Source organism: Bactrocera dorsalis, chromosome 2 (assembly GCF_023373825.1).
Source record: "Bactrocera dorsalis isolate Fly_Bdor chromosome 2, ASM2337382v1, whole genome shotgun sequence".
Classification (NCBI taxonomy): domain Eukaryota; kingdom Metazoa; phylum Arthropoda; class Insecta; order Diptera; family Tephritidae; genus Bactrocera; species Bactrocera dorsalis.
The window spans coordinates 32,028,957-32,049,854 of NC_064304.1; the positions used below are offsets into that span (position 1 = coordinate 32,028,957).

Consider the following 20,898-nt stretch of genomic DNA (forward strand, 5'->3'; position numbering starts at 1 on the left):
AGGTTGTAAGAGTATACAAAAATATTTAAACCATTACAGAATCTATTACCAAAATCTAATACAAAACGTAAAGTATACATATTTTTCATCCCACTGGCAACACGGTTTTTCTAATTGCTTTATACAGTTTCCGCTGTCATTTTAAACGTCGCGCATTAGTTTCCGATATTCGCCGAGAAGTGCAGTGAAATTATAATTCTGCTTTGAAAATTAGAAAAAAATAATAATTTTAATACAAATAATATTATTTAGAGAGATTTTAATTCAAAATGAGGCAAGTGTTTGTATAGTGCGTGTGTGCTTATTAAAAAATGCGATTTATATGTACGTCGGTGCTTCGGCTCGCTTAGAAAAGTGTTGTGCAAAAGTGTTGTTGTGACTTAATATGAAATTGGTTATAATAAATATAATTCAGCTCTAGATCTGGGCCTGCATTCCATCCATCCAATGGTGAGTTAAACGTACAAATAATTAAATATTGTTTAATAAAAAAATGTAAGAAAGTCCGAGACCACTTGCTCCGGCGTACATGCGAGGCAGCGCTCGTTAGTTTTCGTATTTTGTTATTGTACATTTTGACATTCGCCAATAAGCGCATTAATTAGCAGCTTTTTATGGCTACTTTGCAGTCTTCTAATCTGTTATAATTGCGGCATATTTTTAGGCGATCGCATTTGTCACTAATATTTGACCGTTTGAGAGGTTAGGGATTGGTTTGGCCGTTTTGTGTTTCCAAACTGTTATGCAATGACAGTTTTATTGGCGATCAGAGGTCTGGTAAGAAATTTGCTTGGTATTCTATAGAAACTCATTGATAAAGGGTGGAAAAAATAGGTTATGAAGTGGAATAATCGGCATTTTTGTATGAAAACTATAAAATATATAATAAAAAGTGCAAGAATTCTTTAATTCTCAAAATTTGAAATTGCAATTTATACGAATGCAAGCTCAAATCCTTTCTCAAAATGCGCCAGGTTGTGACGTTCTTGAGAACTTCTTTCGATAGACAAATTGCGGTCTTCAGCAACACTTGCTTGAACGGTCGACATATTTTCATTACTTCGATCGGTTCTTTAAAAAATGACCAGCTTAGAAATCACATCACCCCTATCGGAAAATCGTGAATAATACATCAAAGGTTAAATGTTTGTCTTCCCCTTACAATGTTCAAGAGGAAAGAAATTATTAAATATATAAGAGCTAAAGGTTTTTGTGTACGTATATATTACTTAAGCGATTTAGTATGTTTAAATCCTTTCCCTGTTCATAACATTTCTCAATGTCTCTCTTTTGTCACCGAAAGGCAGTTATTGAGTTTTTTTCTAAATTTCATGCTGGGTAGAGAATATAAATACATATACATACATATATATAAAGTTACAATTGTCACGTCAATTTATTTATTATGACACATTCAATCAAATACATTTCTGGGCAATTTGAGGCACCCCCACTGTTACTAACTTGACCGCAAATTACTCTTCATTCCAAGTATGGTGAGTATGAACTTTGAGGAGGCAGCAGAATGCCACAAGAAATGCATGAAATTTTATAGGTATTTGTTGCAAATAATTCAAGGAAGATTTTAGAAACGTATAGCTCAAATTATTTATTATTTTAAACACTCGCAACATGTTGCACAGAGTATAATAAATTTCTTCACCTAACGATTTTTTGCAAAGCCTAAAGTAATTGAGATACATAGATATAAGGTTATATTCATATATAAATGGTCAAGATAACGAAAAGAGTTAAATTTCGAATAACATCTGTCCGTCTATTGGTGAGAAAAATTAAGATATTTTGATAAAAATACTTGTATTGAAATAGAGAACACTAAAACAGTGCTCCGACGGGTGTAAGAAGAGTTTTGTTGTTGTTATCGCAATCTAACGTAATTTTCTAGGGTTCTAGGTTCATAATTCTTTGATCTCAAAATAACTAAAAACCCATAACATTAATCAAGGATCTAAATATATTAAAAGGACTTGACCGCAAAACCAAACATTTCCACTAATCTAAATAGTCAAGACAGTAAGTCAAAGAATTGTATTCAGACATGTTTCAGTATTACTAAAAACACCAACCCAGTCCAATTCTGGACATAAAAATCTCAAGAAATCTTTAACAAAACCGCCACTGCAAATCATACTCGTAGTCACTATAACACTAACATTAAACAAACTTTATCAGTTGAGAAATATAAACACAAATGAAGTATGCACCAAATATGATTTATGAATTGAAAAGAAACCTCTCCATAGTTGTGCGCTCTTAGCCAATTTGTACTTTCAAGTGGTTTTCAATTAAATTTTTATAATTTATTGCCGACAATCGTGCTAATAAGAGGTGGTGATTAGTTAGACCTAACATCTGTCGATCGTTATCTGCGTGAATATAGCAGATTTGGTGGCGAGTAGTCGTATATACCAATGCGAAGTCAATAGTGAACTAGACTATATAATTGTGTTCTTGCAGGAAGCGAGATAATATTTACACTTTATACTTTTTATACCCCAATGGATAAATTATTTTTATAAAAGTAAACGAAATTTGGTGAAAAATATGTAAATGCTATAGTAAAGAGAAGTAGATTGTAAGGACGATTATTTTTTTAATATGTATATGTTTTCAAAATATACTATATACATATATAAATTTTTTTTTTGATTACATAAAATATTATATTTTAACATTTATCTGCCGATTCAGCCTAACGTATATAAGGTTCAAAGTAGTATGGGTCTGTAATATTTTTCTTTTCGCCAACAAAAATCTTTATAAAAACCAAGCGACCTTTAATTACAAACTACTTTTTCCAATAACTTTTTCACAGCTTTTAAATTTTTCATTCATTATGTGTAGGGTATAACATGCACTTGCATTATTGCACTACAGATGAATTTTAATTATTTTTTTCAATTATTTTCTTATAATAATTTTTTGCGTTTTTGCTTAAAGCATTTCTATTTTAGTATAAAAAGCTAACACTAATTGCTTTGCACTTCACTTAAGAACCTTCAACGTTCGAATCGGTATAATATGTGTCACAAATTTAGTTTGATTGCTTTGATCGGAATATTGGTGGTGTTTAGTCTGGCGAGCGCTGAAACCAATGTTAAGCAATGTAAGTGAGTAAAGCTTATAAATAGTGGTGATAAAGTCATGTAGTGATCTTTACATTTCTAAACAAGAAAAAACGTTTCCCTACAACTTCTTCTGGATATTGTAAAGTGAAGGTCTTCCTACTTTGCTTCCCCCGGCGAGTACTGCGTATAATATTCTCGGCGCTGGAGTGTTTTCAACCATTCGGACGGAATGACTTAGCCAGTGTAGTCGCTGTCTCATAATTCGCTGAACTATGTCAATGTTGTGGTATATCTCGTACCGCTCATCATTCCATCGACTACATCATTCACTGTTGTCATTGTCAGAAGAGCATAAATCCTCCGCAGAACCTCTCTATCGGAAACTCGTAACGCCGACTCATCAGATGTTGTCATCGTCCATGCCTATGCACAATATAGCAGGACGGGAATAATGAGTGACTTTTAGAATTTAGTCTTTATTCATTAAGAGAGGACTTTACTTCTCAATTCTCTACTCAGTCCGAAGTAGCATTTGTTGGCAAGAGTTATTCTGCATTGTTTTTCGTGGCTGACGCTGTTGTTGGTGTTAATACTGGTTCTAAGATAGACGAAATTTGTTGTTCAAGCGACAAATGTCACCAGTCAATGAGTTTTGGGGGCTCAACCGGTAGTAGCAAAAACTACAAGGTCTTACCAGAAACTTTAACCTGGTACAACGGCGAGCAGTTAGCCCTTGAAGTTTACTCGAATCTGCTCATTGGGTTTGGTCCTTTGTGGAGATTCGTGGTGGCTGTGGTTGAAACCTAAAGGCAGGCAGGGTTGAAAAATTCAATCCAATGTGGAGTCGCATTACAGCCGGGTGCCGGACCCAAAGTACACAGAGGTTTTAGATCGATCTCGTACCCGACCAAGGTGGCTAAGGTGTCCCTATTCACCTAAACCAATTGGAACCAAAAATAAATGTGCTTCAAAGAAAGCATCGTGAGGTAAAGCCGTCGTCGGCAGGCACTCAAGTAAATCGCAACAGTTGTTGCCAACAGTGACGTGGGAGAAAAGAAATTTCGAAATTCTTCATTTTACTCATCAAACAATTTTGTCTAAAATCGAATTTGTAAAGCATAACTTCTATGTATCCCAGGTAAGGATACGACCAAACCCACACCATTAATGGTAGACATTAAAGGCTGTACACAAATACCCTGCGATGTTTATAAAGGTCAGACCACTGTGGTACAGGTGCACTTCGTAAGCAGTGAGTACTTTATTAACAACACAATTTTAAAATATCCAATTTATGTTACTCGTATTTATTATAATATTGCCAATCCAATTAGCCAAGGACAATATTCATAAGTTGACTGCGAAATGTTACGCCACAGCTTTGGGTATAACGGTGCCGTATGAGTTGCCTGACGATGTTGCCGACGTGTGTCAGAATCTACTTTATGAAGCCATGTGTCCACTCTATGCCACAGAGGATGTTGTATATGATTTCCAGTTCTATGTCGATCAATATTATCCTGAAATTCCAGCCACAATTGAACTGAATCTAGTCGATAAAGATAATGAAGTAATCACCTGCTTTAGTGCGAGCATTCGTGTGCGTAAGGGAACTGCCACTAATAACGTTAATGGTTTGGAAGCAGCCGAACCTTTTTTATTTAAAAACAATATAAAGAATACCTTCCATTTAATTTGAAAACGATTTTTAAACAAAATTGTTGTTTTGTATTTTTTGTGCCACATTTAAGACTGTTTATATTTAGAGTAGATATGAATAATGAAGTAATAAATAAAATAAATATATTATGTTGTACTGACCATGTGCAATTGAATAAAAAGCTTCCGTGGAGGTGAAATCCAACAAATGACCATTTTATGAAAACCTTGATTTTTGTTTTGATCGGTATAAATGCAGCTGTTTGCTATACTGATCCAATCTGAATATCTTAAATAATAAGTCATGTCGAATATAAAAGATTTTCAGCTCGATGGGATGTCTCAAAGTATACGCTCCAATGGTCAGTTAAATGCCCCACAACTCGGGAGAGCCTAACCTTACGGAGGAAAAAGAGATCACTAAATTTCTTGCGCTCGATCTTGGACCAAAAGGCTTTAGCGACAACGCATCTACCGATGGTGGCCCAACGTTGGCCAAGCTCCCGTGAAGTCCAGCTATTTAGTAGTAAAGCACAAAAAGGATGAGGTGCCTTTCCCTGCTAGCTCATCAGCTCTACAATTTCCTGCAATTTCACTGTGGCCTGTCAACCACATTATTACAAACACACTCGATGCTATTGCCGTATCGCCGCGCTGCCATCTGAGTGGGTGGTCACTTCTCAGAAGGAGGCTGCACTCCGGAGCAGTAAACCTACTGCTACCTTAATGGCTTCAAATCCTGCTTCGAAAGTTTTGCAATAGTCAGAAAGTCTAAAGCTACAGTTGATAGAGAGCTCCTGACAGTAAACCCATCCACTAAGCTTCCCTCCAAGCTTTGACCCTTTCATAAAGGAGCTCATACCACATAAAGACTACATAGCACAAAATGTGCTCGATTATGGTGTTGTTGAGTCAGAGGATTATTTTCGGTGAGAGACCCCACCTCCTCCAATAGCCAATAGCACCTCTGCAGCAGTAAACGACAATCATTGCCTTTTTACTATCCAGGATGAGCCCTAGATATTTCACTGTATCCGCTAGTTGCAGTCTCTCATTTGCGGCAGCAGTGCCACCGGGATCTTGTATCTTCTGGTAAATAAAACTATCTCGATTTATTTGGGTTGATGGCCACTTCCGGCTGCTAAAATTGACGACGCTGAGATACCCTTCCGTCAACTGGAACACGATACTCAGGAACTTTCCTTTGACCCAAAGTGCTACATCATTTACATAATCAATTACCCGGAAGCCGCGATCATAAAATCCTTTAAAGTACGCTTAAACAAAAAAGTCTCATACTCCAAAAAAATAGAGTCGTCAGCTTTTTACCTAAAAGGGGTTTATGTTAGACTAGTTTTTTGGCTAGTATACTATGCTTGTTTTAAGATGTGAGCCGATCTCTTCCTTCGTTCGTTCAGATATAATTAATTAACTAACTAATCATATTATTGAAGCCGAAATGAACTTCTTATCCAAGTAGTTATGAGGCTATAATCAATCTATATAAGAAATGACCACATAATCTATTCAAATATAATGAATATGAACTACATACAAGTATATACTATTTTCTTCTTCAGTAAAAAAGTTCAGTACCAAACTCTCTACTTCAGAAGGAAGAATCGAAATATATCATTTCCAAACCAGGGGCCTTTAAAGTTTTTTTTATTTTATTTTTAAAACCTTTTTTTAATGTTATCTCAAATAATTTTTGTTGGTGCAATGATTAACAGCAATCAAGTTTTATCGCCGCAAACATTATAAACATACTTCGACATACATATATGTATGTACATATGTATATCTGTTAGTTGACAGTTATCTATGCAATTAGATAGCAATTGAAATGATATATGAATGATTATAAGATATATACTTGTAAGTATATGCAGATAATATATACATACCTTGATTTGAATACAACCAATGTCTGGTTTTCAAAAGTCTAATATTTTTCGATGCTGTGTAGTTTTATACATATGGTGGTAGTGTATGATGGTACTACTAATATTAAATCCATATGAATTTTAGACAGATCTTAGCCTTAAGATATATGTGTACAAATTTGACAGCTGTGGAACTATTAGTTTATGAGATATAGCATTATGGGTGAAGCAATTTCGGTTAGTTTACAAAAAATGGACCAAAACGAATTTCATGTGTCAATAAAACATTGAGGAAAAATACTGTTGAAGCCAAGATTTGGATTGAAGAACATTGTTAGGACTCAGCACCAGAGTAATCAACCTTTAAAAAATTAAGTTTGAACGTGGTGGAATGAGCAGCGATGACGATGAAGGCAGTGTACGGCCTAAAGCGGCTGTTACCGACAAAAACATTAGAAAGTCCCCAAAATAATTTCAGATGTTCATACAATAGAATTGCTGGAGACATTTGAGGTGTTGAAGATATCAAAAGACGTGTGCTGGATATATTTCGAAATACTATTAAAGCATGTGGCTCGAGCTCACAATCCATCAAAAACAACAATGAAATGATGATTCTAAGGAGTGTTTGAAGCTGTTCTATTGTAATGAAACCAAATTTTCGCAACAGCATGTGACAATGGATGAAATACGGCTCCAACATGTTACACTGGCGTCCAATCGACAGTCTGCTAAGCGGATTGCATATGATGAACCGACTTAAAAGCGTGGTAATACACAAAAGTTAGAAGACAAGGTTACGGCATCTTTTGGGGTACTCATCATGATCAGCATTTCATTAATTAGGCTTCGAGTTTTTTCTATACCTACCATTTCTATGCCTACCGTATGCTCTGCCCCAGCCAACGGTTATTCCAGCATTATGTTTACATTAGCTGGAAAACATCCGAAAAAATCTGTAGAGTATTTTATTAAGAGTATTGAAATAAAAGCTTCAAATTTAACACTTTTAATATTTTTTAAGGACGGAGTTGGATTTTGACTCTAGTCTTTGGAATTAAATCTGAGCGAGTACGCTCAATACAGTAAAGTATTCTAAATCTATATGGTAATGCGCTATGATATTATTTCAAGATGAATAAATTTTAGTAAAGAATTTAAAGTTAATCTTTTAGTGATGATTCCACAGTACTAAATCTCCATCGAACAATATAACAATAAATACACAAACAATTAACATATCATTAAGTTTATCTTTCGCTGATTTGTCGAAATAAGATAGCAAAAGGTCATAAAACCACGACGGAGCAAGTCGCGGCGCGTTCACTTCGAACAGATTTAGAACGACATAGTGTCTTTCAACGCGAATGAGTTCAGATCAACATAGCGAAACATGGAATCAAATGCCAAAGCGGAACCAACAAAAGTTAGCCCCTTAAGACTCAACACAGTGCGGATTTTCAGCTTAGCCAGTGCTTTACTCCTCTCAATGATAGTAACAGTGATGTGTATCGGTTTTCTAATGAGCTATGAGGTTGCCACTGAGGTATCCAGTATAGAGGATATACCTTATTGGAAGGACAAACTGCCGCCGGAGCAGCAGTTGTGGTACGATGAAGCTATTGAAGAACTACAATTGGCTTTGAAAAGAGACTTGCATAAGCAGCTAGCGGAAAATGCGATCATCTTCGTGACGAGCGGCATTGATACGGAGACAATGGCCGCGGCGCGTGCATTGCTGGCGAATCAAACCAAGCCACAGCCAGCATTGAGTTGGGAGCGATTTCCACATCTCGGCAGATTGAAGGTTGCGCGGCTGATAATTTTTTTTTTTGTTGCGCCTTGTAAAAAGAAAACTCTATATTTTTAGAATAGTTGCAGCAACACGGAACTCTGCGATCCATTCACTGTGGCCAGCGCTATTTTCAATGGTGTGCGTTCCAACTTTCGTGTCGGTGGACTCGACTCCGGGGTGTTATTTCGCGACTGCGCTGCTGCGGCAAATATCAGTCATCATGTAAAAAGCTTAGTAGAGCAAGCGCAGGAGATTAGACTGCGTACCGGATTCGTGACGACACGACGTGTCACCGGTGCCAACATGGCGGCGCTGTATGCGCGTACACCGAACACCGCTTGGGAATGTGATGCGGCATTGCCGTTAGCAGCTAGCGCGGCCGGTTGCATTGACGTGGCGCAGCAACTGATCAAGAGTGCGACCGGTCGTAATGTGAATGTGATTATGGGTGGCGGACGACAGACGCTCGTGTCGAATGTGCCGAACACGGTTTGGGATCCAGTCGATGAGACAACCTGCAATTCGCAGGACAAACGTAATATCATCAGCGATTGGCAATTGTTAAATGTGAAGTTGAAGCGCGATTTCGCCGTGTTGCTGAATAGTGACGACTTGCGCGAGTTGAATGGTACTAAGGTCGACTATGTCATGGGTATTTTCGCTAATAACAATTTACAGCTCAAAAATGAAGTGGATGCGCGTAGGCGCCGCGTACCGCAATTGTCGGCAATGATAATGAAAAGTTTAAACGTTTTGAAACGTAAAAACAATAGATATCTGCTGGTTGTGGAGAGTGGCGTCGAGTCCACAGCGAGTGTAGATAAGCAAATGAGCACTCTTCTGCAATTGAATGATGTTGTGCAGCAGACGTTGGAGAAAACTAGGTGACATATTAGTGAAAGTACTTTCTTTGATTTTTATAATTTTTATTTTTGTTAGTGGAAGTAAAACGCTAGTTTTGGTGCTCTTCACCAACGGCAAGTATGTGCGTAATGCAGTCGAAAGTAGCGCTGAAACAGATGTTACGCCTAATGTAATTGACTTTGGAAATGAGGAAAATACACCTATAGAGCAACGTTTGTCCAATGTGGCTACGGAAGCTGTAGTTTATGCTAAAGGTATGGAAGCTGGAAGACATGCGACTTTTGTTCATTGTATCACGTGTTAAAGTTTATGTTAGTTTTTGGATAGTTCCATATAGTTCAAGTTTTACGGTAGTTTGTGTCCAACCACCGACCCAAAGTTCTAATTATAATGTTACGGCTGGCCGTTTTACAAACCTTCACTTATTCCTATAACTAATTCAACTCATTTGCCCATGAAATCCCTTCCAAAAAGATATTGAGACAATTAAAGGGATCCATTTCAAGGTTCTCTACTTTTTTTAAGAAAAAACTCAGAAACTTCAAATTTAATGAGGAATGTGTGTTCTCTGACATTTATTATTTAAAGATAATCTCTTTCAAATGTTGATCGCGGCTACGTTTTAGATTGTCCATCCATTGTGTCTAATTTTCGATGACTCGTTCGAGCATTTTGACTGGTAACTGGCGAATGACACGAGTGATGTTTTACTCAAAGGTCTGAATCAAAACGGGATTTAATTTAGACTTAACAAGAAAAAGTCTAAAGTGTCACATCACATGTTCTTGGTGGTCAATCCACCGGCTTACAAATCACACCAAACCATTGTTTTTTTCTGGATGAAATGGCAGCTCTTAAATATCTTCATCCCAAATGCGGTAATTTTGCTGGTTTACATACCCACTGAGCCACAAATGGGCATCATCGCTGAACAAGATTTTGGCTCAAAAATGTTGAATCTTCCTGGAGCTCCTCAAAAGCGCATAGAGCAAAGCGACGTCATTCGGGAAGGCCGAACGGAAGTTCTTGCACCAGTAATGTATGGTCAATTTTCTCGAAGTAAAATTAGTCAAGTCGTTCCATATGTCAGTCAGAGTTACTGCGAATGGCGCCGATCGACGCTTCACGGTCTTCGTGTACACTTTCAGCTACGGCTGCTATTCTTCATTGCCGGTTGAACGTGATCTATTCAATCGAATATATGGCTCGAAAACATCGAATTTTGTTGGAACTTTTCAACTTTTGGTCGAATACTTCCCAATAATGAATGCTAGGTCTCAAGATGGGTGATGGTGTTGCGAATAGTATGCTCAAAAGGCAAACTATAACATGACAACTTGGCACGTCATGCATCTCTCGATGTATTACTTGGATCAACCGTTATAAGAGCTGCCAGGTATAAAAGCACTTGGTCCGTCTATTCGATGTTTTACGTTGTCCAACCATATTTTGAAAGAGCTTTTCGCTGATTGCACAGTTAGCGTACGACTTGGCCGAACGAGTGCATAAAATATTAATGCTGAAGCAGATTAGCATTTGTCCATTTTCCTCAATTTCGAAATCGGCGAAAGTCGAGAAAACTTAAGCCCGAAATCTCTTTAACCGATCTGTGGAACTGTCGTGGGGTACTTTTTGCTCTTTGTAGTGTAATTAATAAATCCGACAGACTATTTACACTATTCGCTGATTGTGGCTGTGACTCTGTATGTAATAGTTCCTAACCAAAAGATATTCTGTTCATTATTTTTTCATTTCTTTGCTAAGTCGGCAGGATATCTACAGATTTTCGCATTCCGTCAATATCGTATCATCTAAATAAAGTTAATGATGAGTTTTTTCCTGCTAGTTCCAAGTAAATATACTTCGGAATGATCCAGAGATACTCCGTTATTGATTAAATCTTCAGCTCTCTCTTTCCCAAGTACCAACATGAGATGATGAAATTTTCGAATATCAGTTGAAGCTGCATTTAGTATCCTGAAATTTATTACTGCGTACTACCTACATTGAGGACCTAATTAGAAATGGAAACTTCGTGTTTTTTTGATTCCGTTGATTTATATTAAAGTCATGGCACCATCTACCCTTTTCTATTTATAAGGAAGGCTTTTGGAATAGGGTATGATTTCAACTCTTTATAGGGTATTTCTTCACAGTTTTGAGAGAAGTGGGGAGTTCAATAACAGATTTTTGAGGATGTACACCCCGATTTTTGGAATCGTACATAAAATGTCTTTAACTACATTATCGACAGAACTACTATATTATCATTTAAGCGTTTTCTTTCGGTGTAAAAAATATCGGAGTAATAACTCCCTTCCTAATATATACAATTATAATATTCTTGTCTCCGTTATAGGACCACGATCTTACCTGTTACATGGCGTTCACGAGGAAACTTATATGTCGTATGTCTTGTCTTATGCATTACAAATGGGTCATTTCAAGCCAAACTCCAATACTGAACAAAGACATAGATAACTGTTGTATACAATTATACATATTTGCAGTTTTTATTAATTCGGAAAAATTAATGATTATTACAATAAATACTCGTCTGAGTACATATGTATTTGTGTATATATTTTATTTAGCTAAGGAAAAAATCTAAAATTCAAAACTATCTAAAACGTGTCCACATTATTTAACACTTACGCAACACCTCTAAATATTTCCATCATATGCCGTTAAGGGTACCGCTATAGCTGCCGTGCCTGCCGTTGTCGTTTCTCGTGTTGTTGTTGCGGCCGGTAGCCAACTGAAATGTCGTGGAACCGCATTCAAACCATTCGGCGGTGGTCCGACCGCTGCCGTCGGCAACTGGGGCAATTCTCTACTCAGCGTTGTTGTTGTCGTTACAGTGGTACCGAGTGCGATGCGCGGCACAGGGCGCACAATGTTGGGTCATTTTGCAATTAAGGCGGTGGGCGGCGGTACATGTGGTGGGCGTGGTGCGAAGGCTCCCGCTGCGGCTGTTAGATTACGCAAATGATTCGCCTGCACATACTGGAAAGCGGAAGAGTGATCCAAGTGCTGGGAGAGATACAATTCACCTAGTGAGTAGAAGCGTCGTTGGTCAAAGGCTGGGAAGGGAAATAGATTGAAACGCTGCGGATAAGGTTTGATCGTGTGCGGATGAGCGACGCCAAAATGCTGTGATGCTGGTGTGTGTGATGCGCGTGGCGCTGGTACTGTAGCCGTCGCGTTGTTGAAGGGGAAATGGTTTTTCGATTGCTGCATTGAATGTGGGAACACTGGGTTTGCAATTGCGTTGGAATTTTTGAAGATGTCCAACGATTTGAGATTCTCCAAAATCTGATGCGAAGCTTGATGTTTTTTCAGATAAGCATGGCTGTAACATAGTAATTATAAATTAAAAAAGGTAAGAGAAGGATACCTGAATGAGTTGTCCATACATAAACACAAATATTTGGAAATGTTTTCCAGCAGAATGCTAATGTAGTCGCATTTTGATATTTTTATGTGAAAAATATTTCTTAATGCGTTAACCAAGCGGATGAAAATCCATACATTTGAAATCTACATATCTCCCACTATATGAAGTTGACCGCATGTATCTATTTCAATTACTGTTGATCACCATAATAACGCTAGATTTCTACCCCCATTTTCTTCACGTTCTTCCTTATGGTCTCAGACATCTGTTACCGTAAGTCTGTTGAACGAAAATTTGCGAAAGTTCGTGAAGACGGATCTTAACCCCAAATAGGCACGTCAATCAATTTTTGGTACGAATCCGAAAGACGCTTAGCTAGTTCGCAAAAAAATAGTAAGACTTTGACCTATAAAATTCTTAATTTATGCTTCAAAATCTATCTCGTCCTCCTCAAAGTAATCCCCCTTGGCCCGAATACACTTGTGCCAGCGATGTTCCACTGTTTCGAAACAGTTGTTAAAATCAATTTTCGGAATAGCCATTAATGCACGTAGCGATTCACGTTTACAATTGACTTCCCCAGAGCAGTTGTTTGAGTTTTTTGAATAACTAGAAGTCCCACGGAGCTAACTCAGGCGAATACGGTGGTTGCCGTATGATATTGTTGAAAATTTTGAGAAAAACTCACGAAGAATCCATATAGTATGCGACGGTGCATTAAACCAAGATTTGTCGGCCTATAATTCCGGCCTCTTTTTACGAATAGCTTCGCGCAAATGACTCATAACACTCAGATAGTATTCCTTGTTGACAGTTTGGCAGGTCCAAAGGAATTTGGAGTGCATCACAGCTCCATAATCAAAGAAAACTGTCAACATAACTTTGATTTTTGACCTGTTTTGACGTGGTCTTTTCGGCTTCACCTACCTTTGCCATGATATTCGGCCGATTGACCGTATGTTTCCGGGTCGTAAGTATAGATCCCAGACTATAGTGATAATACGTTTCATGATATTCTGGCAGTCGGAAAGCAGTGTTTCACAGACGTTAACGCGACGTTAATCTTCCAAAATGGTTTTCACTGATCCTCCCGATATTCCAACAATGACAGTAAGTTCTCTGACTTATGTTTTGATCATGAGTTGATGTTGGTGTACGTCGGGGTCGCGAATTAGATTTTACGTGGAATTTAAATTATAAAGTCTTACTATTTTTTGCCCACGACAGCAGATCAATTTGGCTTCAACCCATTTACTTATATACCCTTACCGATTACATCAAAATGAAACTTTATACCTTGCTCATTTATTGGAATCGCTGATTTTGGACCACAATAGCTGAATGAGCGCTTGTATGGAAAACTCTTTCACTTGTCAAGCTATCCTTATAAAATAAGGACAAGAACTTGATTCCGATCGTTCAGTTTGTATGGCAGCTATATGCTACAGTGGTCCGATATCGGCAGTTCCGACAAATGAGTAGCTTCTTGAAGAGAAAATGACGTTTGCAAAATTTCAAAACGACATCTTAAAAACTGAGGGACTAGTTCGAATATATACAGACAGACGGACAGACGGACAGGGCTAAATCGACTCAGCTCAACATACTGTTCATTTATATATATACTTTATAGGGACTCCGACGCTTTCTTCTGGGTGTTACAAACTTCGTGACAAAATCTCTGTCAGGGTATAATAACTTGTATATCTTTTTAAACTATAAAATATGCGCCTATGAGGGATATAATGGCTCGGAAATTGAAATTAACGTTTTTTCTTGTTTAAATCATAATTTTAATCAAGCAAATTCCAAACTCAATTTTAAGTTTCACTTACCGTCGGAAATGCTTGCCGCACTGTGTGCAAGGATAGACACCCTCCTGCCCGTCGTCAGCGAGATTCACCTTCTCATACCGCATACCAGCCGCCGCTGCTGTTGGTTCGTTCAAGTGTCGCTTCTTGCTCTGCCCGCTGCTCGCCATTAACTCCGACTTCGGCTTATGCCAACGACGATGGGAAGCCAAATTAGCGGGACAATTGAAGACCTAAGCATAAAAAAATAAATAAATTGTTTGTCTAACAACTGACTGCCGCTCACTCCACCAACCTTTTCGCACTCCGAACACTTGTACTCGATATGTACGATGCGTGGACAACGGTGTTGTGCCAGCTGGAATGCGTCATCGTACAGCGTACGGCACAGCTGGCATAAGTAATCGCCGATTTTGTTGTCGATGCTGGCCAAAATCGCCTTAGCTTCTTCGGTGATTTCGACCACATTGAAAGCCGGATCAATGTCACCTTTGCGCACCACCAACTCTTCGTCGTCGCGCAACTTTCGTATAATGGTGCCCGAGACGGGACTGATGGTCTCCTCATCGAGCATCTGATGATGCTTTCGCAGTTTCATGCGTTTTCGCTCCGATTTATGCGAACGTTGCTGATGTGTTCGTCCAAAAGTATTAGCTTTCGCTGGTGGCTTTTCCACATGTAGCGCTCTATTGGGTTCACTCAAGTCCGCCTCATTTATTGCTGTCAATATGGTATTTGTTTGTTTTCTAGTCAGTAAATTACTATCTTGCCTCTTCTCCGCATGAGGTACTTGAAAGTCTTTTTCGAATAATTTCGCCAAACCGTCGATGGCGCGATGATGTAACTCCTCATTGTCGTAGACGAGTTTGTTGCGTGTCAAAGCTTTGCCGGACTTTGCAATCTCCTCCTCCAGTTCTTGACACTGCAGACGCTGTGTGAAATTGGCGCTATTGAGCGGATTTAAGTCGTCGTCGTCGTTGCTCAGTATATCGACATACTCCTCTTCGTCATCTGCCGTCTCCATATCCTCATTATCAATGCTTTCTCTCGCACAACGGTTCTGACTTTCATTACTGCTGGCATCCGCGTACACCGTTGTTGTGGCTCTGAAGTCAGCCATCCTGTTTGCCAGCACAGCCGCAGCTTCTTCATCTTCGTCCTCGTCTTCGTCGTCTATTTCCTCGTTGTAATCGTGTGAACTGACAAGTGTTTCCTCTTCATCCTCGGTCAAGACAATCGTTTCATCGTCCACGCATATAATGGGCAATGGGCTTTGTTGTGGCGACCGCTGCACTTCATTCAGTTGTTGTTGTGGTTCGTGCTGCTGTAATCTTGCTTCGTGCGGTATGGTTGGTATTGTGGTTGCTTGACTTTCTGGAATTTCTTCAAAGCTACTCCTCATATCGTGTAAATTGTTTTTATATCTTCCAGAGGATGTTGTGTGCTGCATCGGATATTCGTCGTGGCGACAGTTGTACACTAACGGTAGTTGAGCTAGGTAATTGCTACCAGCACTATCTTCCTTGGCTGTGTGTGTGGATGAGGGTCTGCCAGTTGCTGATAGCAACGGTGTTAACGGTGTTTGTTGATTTGTTCCCATGGCGTGCGGTCGCCAAAGGTAATTCTCGTCTGACATTAATCTTTGACGCTTTCGCGGCGGTGAGGGTGTTGAGGGTGGCGTAATCGGTATTAGATTGGCGGCGCGCAGCGATAAGTCAAGTGGCGAGAGCAGTGTGGCAATTGATCGACCAAATTGGGGAAATGTTTCATTGATGTTGGGCAGAACTTTGCATTCCGTATATTGTTCGTTCAACATTTTTCGTTTTTCTTTGCTCAGCTACGTGGAGGGAGAGATTAACAAGAAGTTAACTTTAAAACTATGAGCCGAAGGTATTTGTATCCAAGTGCAAGAAGCTTATGAAGGATCCTAGAAGCGCTATAAAAATCGCTTGTCTTTACAGTGTAACGGATAAATTTATATTTGTAACGGAAATTGTTGACGGACCATCAGTCATTATAACTAAAAATGTGGCTAAATTATAAAGTAAAATGAACTTCGGGTACCTTTCGAGTACTCTGGGACTGAAAACTCATGAGATCCAAAGAAATTGATAGTTTGGAAATAGGAATCTATAATTTGCGTGTGATAAATTGTACGAACACTTTAATAGTTGTTCCTATGAAGTGTGTCAGAAATAACATCAGCTCATTTCAGAACAGTACTTGACGATGTTCTTGCAAAACTTAGATGAGTTTTGAAATCGTCTTAAGACCTAATGCTTTGAAAGTTATATTGTAATTTATATTAATATGCGTGACGTTAGTGATAAGTAGCTGTCTAGACGAGTCAAGACCTCTTGCAGCTGAGACATTAAGAAATGGATTAAAATGAGTAAAAATTCGGACTACAGAAGTACGACGATAACATAGAGGTAGAAGAAACCAAACCCTTCCGTCTAGTTTTATAAAACTAAAGAGCAGTTTCATTTTAATAGCTTACGAAGGCATCACCAAATTCGTGTTCCCTTGATATTCTAAGTGTCAACCAAATTATATAGGTTTTAAGTTCACATAAGCGACAGGAGAGAAATGTGTCGAAATAGCGTTTGAAATACTAAACCACGTTCCCCTCATTTCCCATTTATTCTCCTGAATATCGAGTTTAAGCTACGATATCTAATTCCCCAATTTTTTTCTCACAGTTGTTAACAAAACAAATGAGACTTTTCAGGTCTGTATAATAAAATTATATCAACCTGCATTCATTTTAACTAGTTTCATTGTGGACTAATATTATCTCCGGAGGTTGTCAGAGTTAAGGGTTTACATGCGTTTTTTATTCTAATTTATTTTATTAAATACCTCAGAATATTGACCTAAGTTTTCATATTGATCCGAATAATAGTCAGATCAGATATACAACCTTGAGAATTTCTACTCTAGGGGCTAGTTAGGCTAAGTGCACCACCTTGAAATGCGTTTTTCTCTAAACTATGTTTTTGAAGTCGGTTGACAAGATTTCTCGAGAACTACTCAACTGATCTTCATGAAATTTTATACAGGTCTTTGAGCTGCAATTCTTAAAGACTTAGACGAAAAATTTTTTCCATTACAACTATTTGAAAAAAAATCGCAAAATTTCACAGAAATTTTCATATTTTTGTAAAAATGTCTGCAAAAAATCCAGTTTTCAGTTTTTTTTCCTCTCGACCAAGTTCTAAGTTAAAGTTTTAACTAAAACACGTATTTTTTTACTTTAGAGGATCCAGTAAGGAGTTAGCCGGGCGCATCTTGTTTCCGAGGGGTCACCGGAAATGGCGTCGCAATGGGCGAGTATAAAATATTTTTTCCAAAAAATTTCAGAATTTCTTCGTTAATGTTTGTAACAATAAAAAATTCTAATAAAATATTTCATTTTCGATATGAGAAAAAAGTTTTTGAAAAAAGCTATTTTTTACCCGAGGAAGCCCTTGTAACTCCTTAAGGGAGTTTAATGGGAAGTTATTCGAACTTATGGATCTTTAAATATCGCTATAAGAATATTGAAGTTTTCCTACAGATTCTACAATGTTTAAGTAACAGTCAGAGAAAATTATAAATGGGGAGAAAAAAGGGCGCCACAGCTTGTTTTTTGCAATTTTAATAAGTCTGATATGGTATAAAATGTTGTCCAATTCTTTCTTCTAATTTATTATTTAGAAAATTATTTATTTGATTTAAAAATTTAGAAAATGAGCCTTATATGGAAAATAAGCCTTCCATTCGAAAGCATACATAAATTTCTCAGGATTCTTGGCCGTATCTCGGTTAAACCATACCGCGACATAACTGGTTAGTCCCTCTCAACATAGATGTGTAGTTTAATAAAATATATGTAGAGATGATGTATGAATTTTACATCGAGTAGAGGGTAATATCTCCCGATTTCTTTATCATCGTATGATACCTACAACAAACGTTTTTTACACGCTGAGTAAGGTATACTAAGATTGTCACGAGATTTGTAACACCTAGAAAGAAACGTCGGAGAACCTATAAAATAATTATATCCATTTTAACAAAAAAGTACACCGAAATTGTAATTTAAATTGCTTGGGTAAATGATATATCAAAAAATATATTTTGCTGATAGCACCGTTCTAAATTACTTTGTCAAATATTAACGCGGCCAGTCAACCAGTTTGCTTACAACAGATGCTTAAGTCGATACACCTCAGCAGTGCGGTGCGATTTTTACTATGAATAAAAATATCGAACAAAGAACTTGTCTCAAATTTGGTATTTCTAACCAAATTTCGTGTGTGGAGTCGTTGCGAATGTTGGAAAAGGCTTATGCTGTTTCAGTTGTATCTAAAACACAAGCCTATAAGTAGGTTTATGAGTTTGACATGTAAACAAGTCAACAATCATCCGAATGGAGTGGAAAAACACGAGCCGAAACCAAAAAATCCAAACCAAAGTCACTCAAAACTCAAAGTGATGTTCATTGGGTTTTTTTGGTATTCGTGGTTTGATGCATCATTAATTTGTTCCAGAGAGACATATGATTAATAAAAAGTTCTATTTAACGCATGAAAACAACTGTCGAAAACGGCCGGAATTCTGGAAGTACAATTCATGGATATTAAACGATGATAAAGCACCATCGCATCGAGCCAGATTGTGGCCGAGTTTAAACCGAAAAATTCGCTGAAGGAGCCGAAGGCCATCCTAAAAAGTGATTATGAAAAGTGTTTCGAAGACTGGAAAAATTGGTGGCATAAGTGTATTACATCTGGAAAGTATTACTTTGAAGGCGACAAAATAAATATTGCTGAACTATTAAAAACACTTTTTTTAAATTGTATAATAGTTTGAAAATTGATTTTTCGGAATGGCTGCTGCATTTCTTTCGTAAAATTGAAAACAATATTTTTTTGTCCATTTTTTTATTGCTGTTGGTTTTATATTTTGGTGTATAAATTAGCGAAGGATTTTAGTTTCAAGAATGGAATAAATTTAAAAATATCTGTACACCTTTGAATAAAACTGCTGAAGAATTTATTCAACAATTTAGATACGTAAGAAAACATTTAAATAAATTTGTTTCTTCTCTACTCAATTTATAGGTAGTTGTGAGGAAAAATATATGGAAAATCTGGGCTAAAGCATAAACATATTTTTTACGATTTTTTTGTTGCAAATTAGTAATGTTTCATCTTATTCAACTTAAGAGTTTGATCAAGTCATTGTATTGGCTTATAGCCGGTTTTACTCTATGTCGTGAGGTGCAACCAAATTCGACAACTAACTTGTTAGAAGAAGCCAAAACTCTGCTTGAAAATCGTTTAAAAATGTACGAACTAAAGTAAAAACCAAACCAAAAAAAAGTCGATCTCTTTTTTTATTATTAACACAAAATGCACAAAGGCAGTTCAGTTTTATCCACATTTATATTGTTGCCAAATTATAACTTTTCCCTAAACTAAGTTTCCATCATTGATTTCATAACTTCACCATATTTTTCATAAGAAGCACTTTTCTGCGCAACTTATTTTATAACATACTTTTTTAATGCAGGATATTTTCACTCGGAAATCGCACTGAACGTCATTACTCCACGAATTCCTGCTAGTTTTCAAAAATTACTCAGCAAACAATTCAAATTTAAATCAGTATTCAGTTTCAGCGCAAAAACACTTTTCTCAACAGCAGCTTTCACAAAAGTATTTTTTAGTACTCAAGAAACTTTTGCACTGTTTTATCGCGCCGTCAGAATAGTAGTACCGCATGCGAGCGCCCGTCAAAGTAAACTGATTGCCACCAATATTGCGTACGTTTGGGTCACCTGTCGCAATGTGTCAAATTGAGTTTGAGAACAACAAAGCCCAACAAAGAAAGGCAGCCAGCGCGCGAACCAACCAACCAACAGACGCACCCACCACTACCTCCAAACTCCAAGGACACGCATAAAACCAACCGACCTACAACCGAACACACGAGCGTGATGCGCGCTTAACGGCACTCAAACGCGCCATCTCGTTCGCACGCTACCGATGCATCAGTGAAGGCATGCCGAGCAATTCGCAACACCCCTTCCCATACGACAGGGATGATTGGATCGTTGTTTTACCAAGCAAGCTACCGCCTGTCGCCGTAGCATTGCTGTACATCATCCCCCGCCGCATTGTGAGCATAAATCACTCAACCACCCCCTCACAAGCGACGCTCGGTCACCCACTATCATTGCAGCACTTTGAGTCGTTCGCTTTGCGCATGCCCGGCACCGCCCTCAGCAATGGTAAGCTCTCCACCAGACATTCCGACTGGACTTGCAGACGGCCCCGAAATCCATTGAATTCGGGATTAAAACATAAAAGCAACAAGTCGGCGTTGGAATGCTGCATTGTAGCGACGG

General features: G+C 38.0%; 3 protein-coding genes across 4 annotated transcripts; 2 read left to right on the forward strand and 1 right to left on the reverse strand.

Annotated features, from left to right (window-relative positions):
- Positions 1 to 2,976: 2,976 nt before the first annotated feature.
- On the forward strand, positions 2,977 to 4,907 carry LOC115066548 (NPC intracellular cholesterol transporter 2). 2 transcript variants are annotated; one of them, XM_049449691.1, is made up of 3 exons: positions 2,977 to 3,127; positions 4,228 to 4,341; positions 4,424 to 4,907. In XM_049449691.1, the coding sequence occupies exons 1-3, from the start codon at positions 3,043 to 3,045 to the stop codon at positions 4,786 to 4,788; spliced, it is 564 nt and encodes a 187-aa protein (XP_049305648.1). In that variant the 5' UTR covers positions 2,977 to 3,042; the 3' UTR covers positions 4,789 to 4,907. The 2 variants fall into 2 exon arrangements, with proteins under 2 accessions (XP_049305648.1, XP_049305649.1); XM_049449692.1 differs by having other exon boundaries at positions 3,019 to 3,131.
- A 3,065-nt stretch (positions 4,908 to 7,972) lies between these two features.
- On the forward strand, positions 7,973 to 11,861 carry LOC105231851 (alkaline phosphatase 4). The gene is made up of 4 exons (XM_011213339.4): positions 7,973 to 8,441; positions 8,505 to 9,313; positions 9,369 to 9,547; positions 11,653 to 11,861. Exons 1-4 carry the CDS (start codon positions 8,028 to 8,030, stop codon positions 11,772 to 11,774), a joined length of 1,524 nt encoding a protein of 507 aa, XP_011211641.2. The 5' UTR covers positions 7,973 to 8,027; the 3' UTR covers positions 11,775 to 11,861.
- Positions 11,778 to 20,326, reverse strand: LOC105231938 (zinc finger protein with KRAB and SCAN domains 8). The gene is made up of 4 exons (XM_029552681.2): positions 20,048 to 20,326; positions 14,797 to 16,338; positions 14,526 to 14,734; positions 11,778 to 12,645 (listed from the first exon to the last, which is right to left on the reverse strand). Exons 2-4 carry the CDS (start codon positions 16,315 to 16,317, stop codon positions 12,198 to 12,200), a joined length of 2,178 nt encoding a protein of 725 aa, XP_029408541.2. The 5' UTR covers positions 16,318 to 16,338; positions 20,048 to 20,326; the 3' UTR covers positions 11,778 to 12,197.
- Between the last annotated feature and the right edge of the window lie 572 nt (positions 20,327 to 20,898).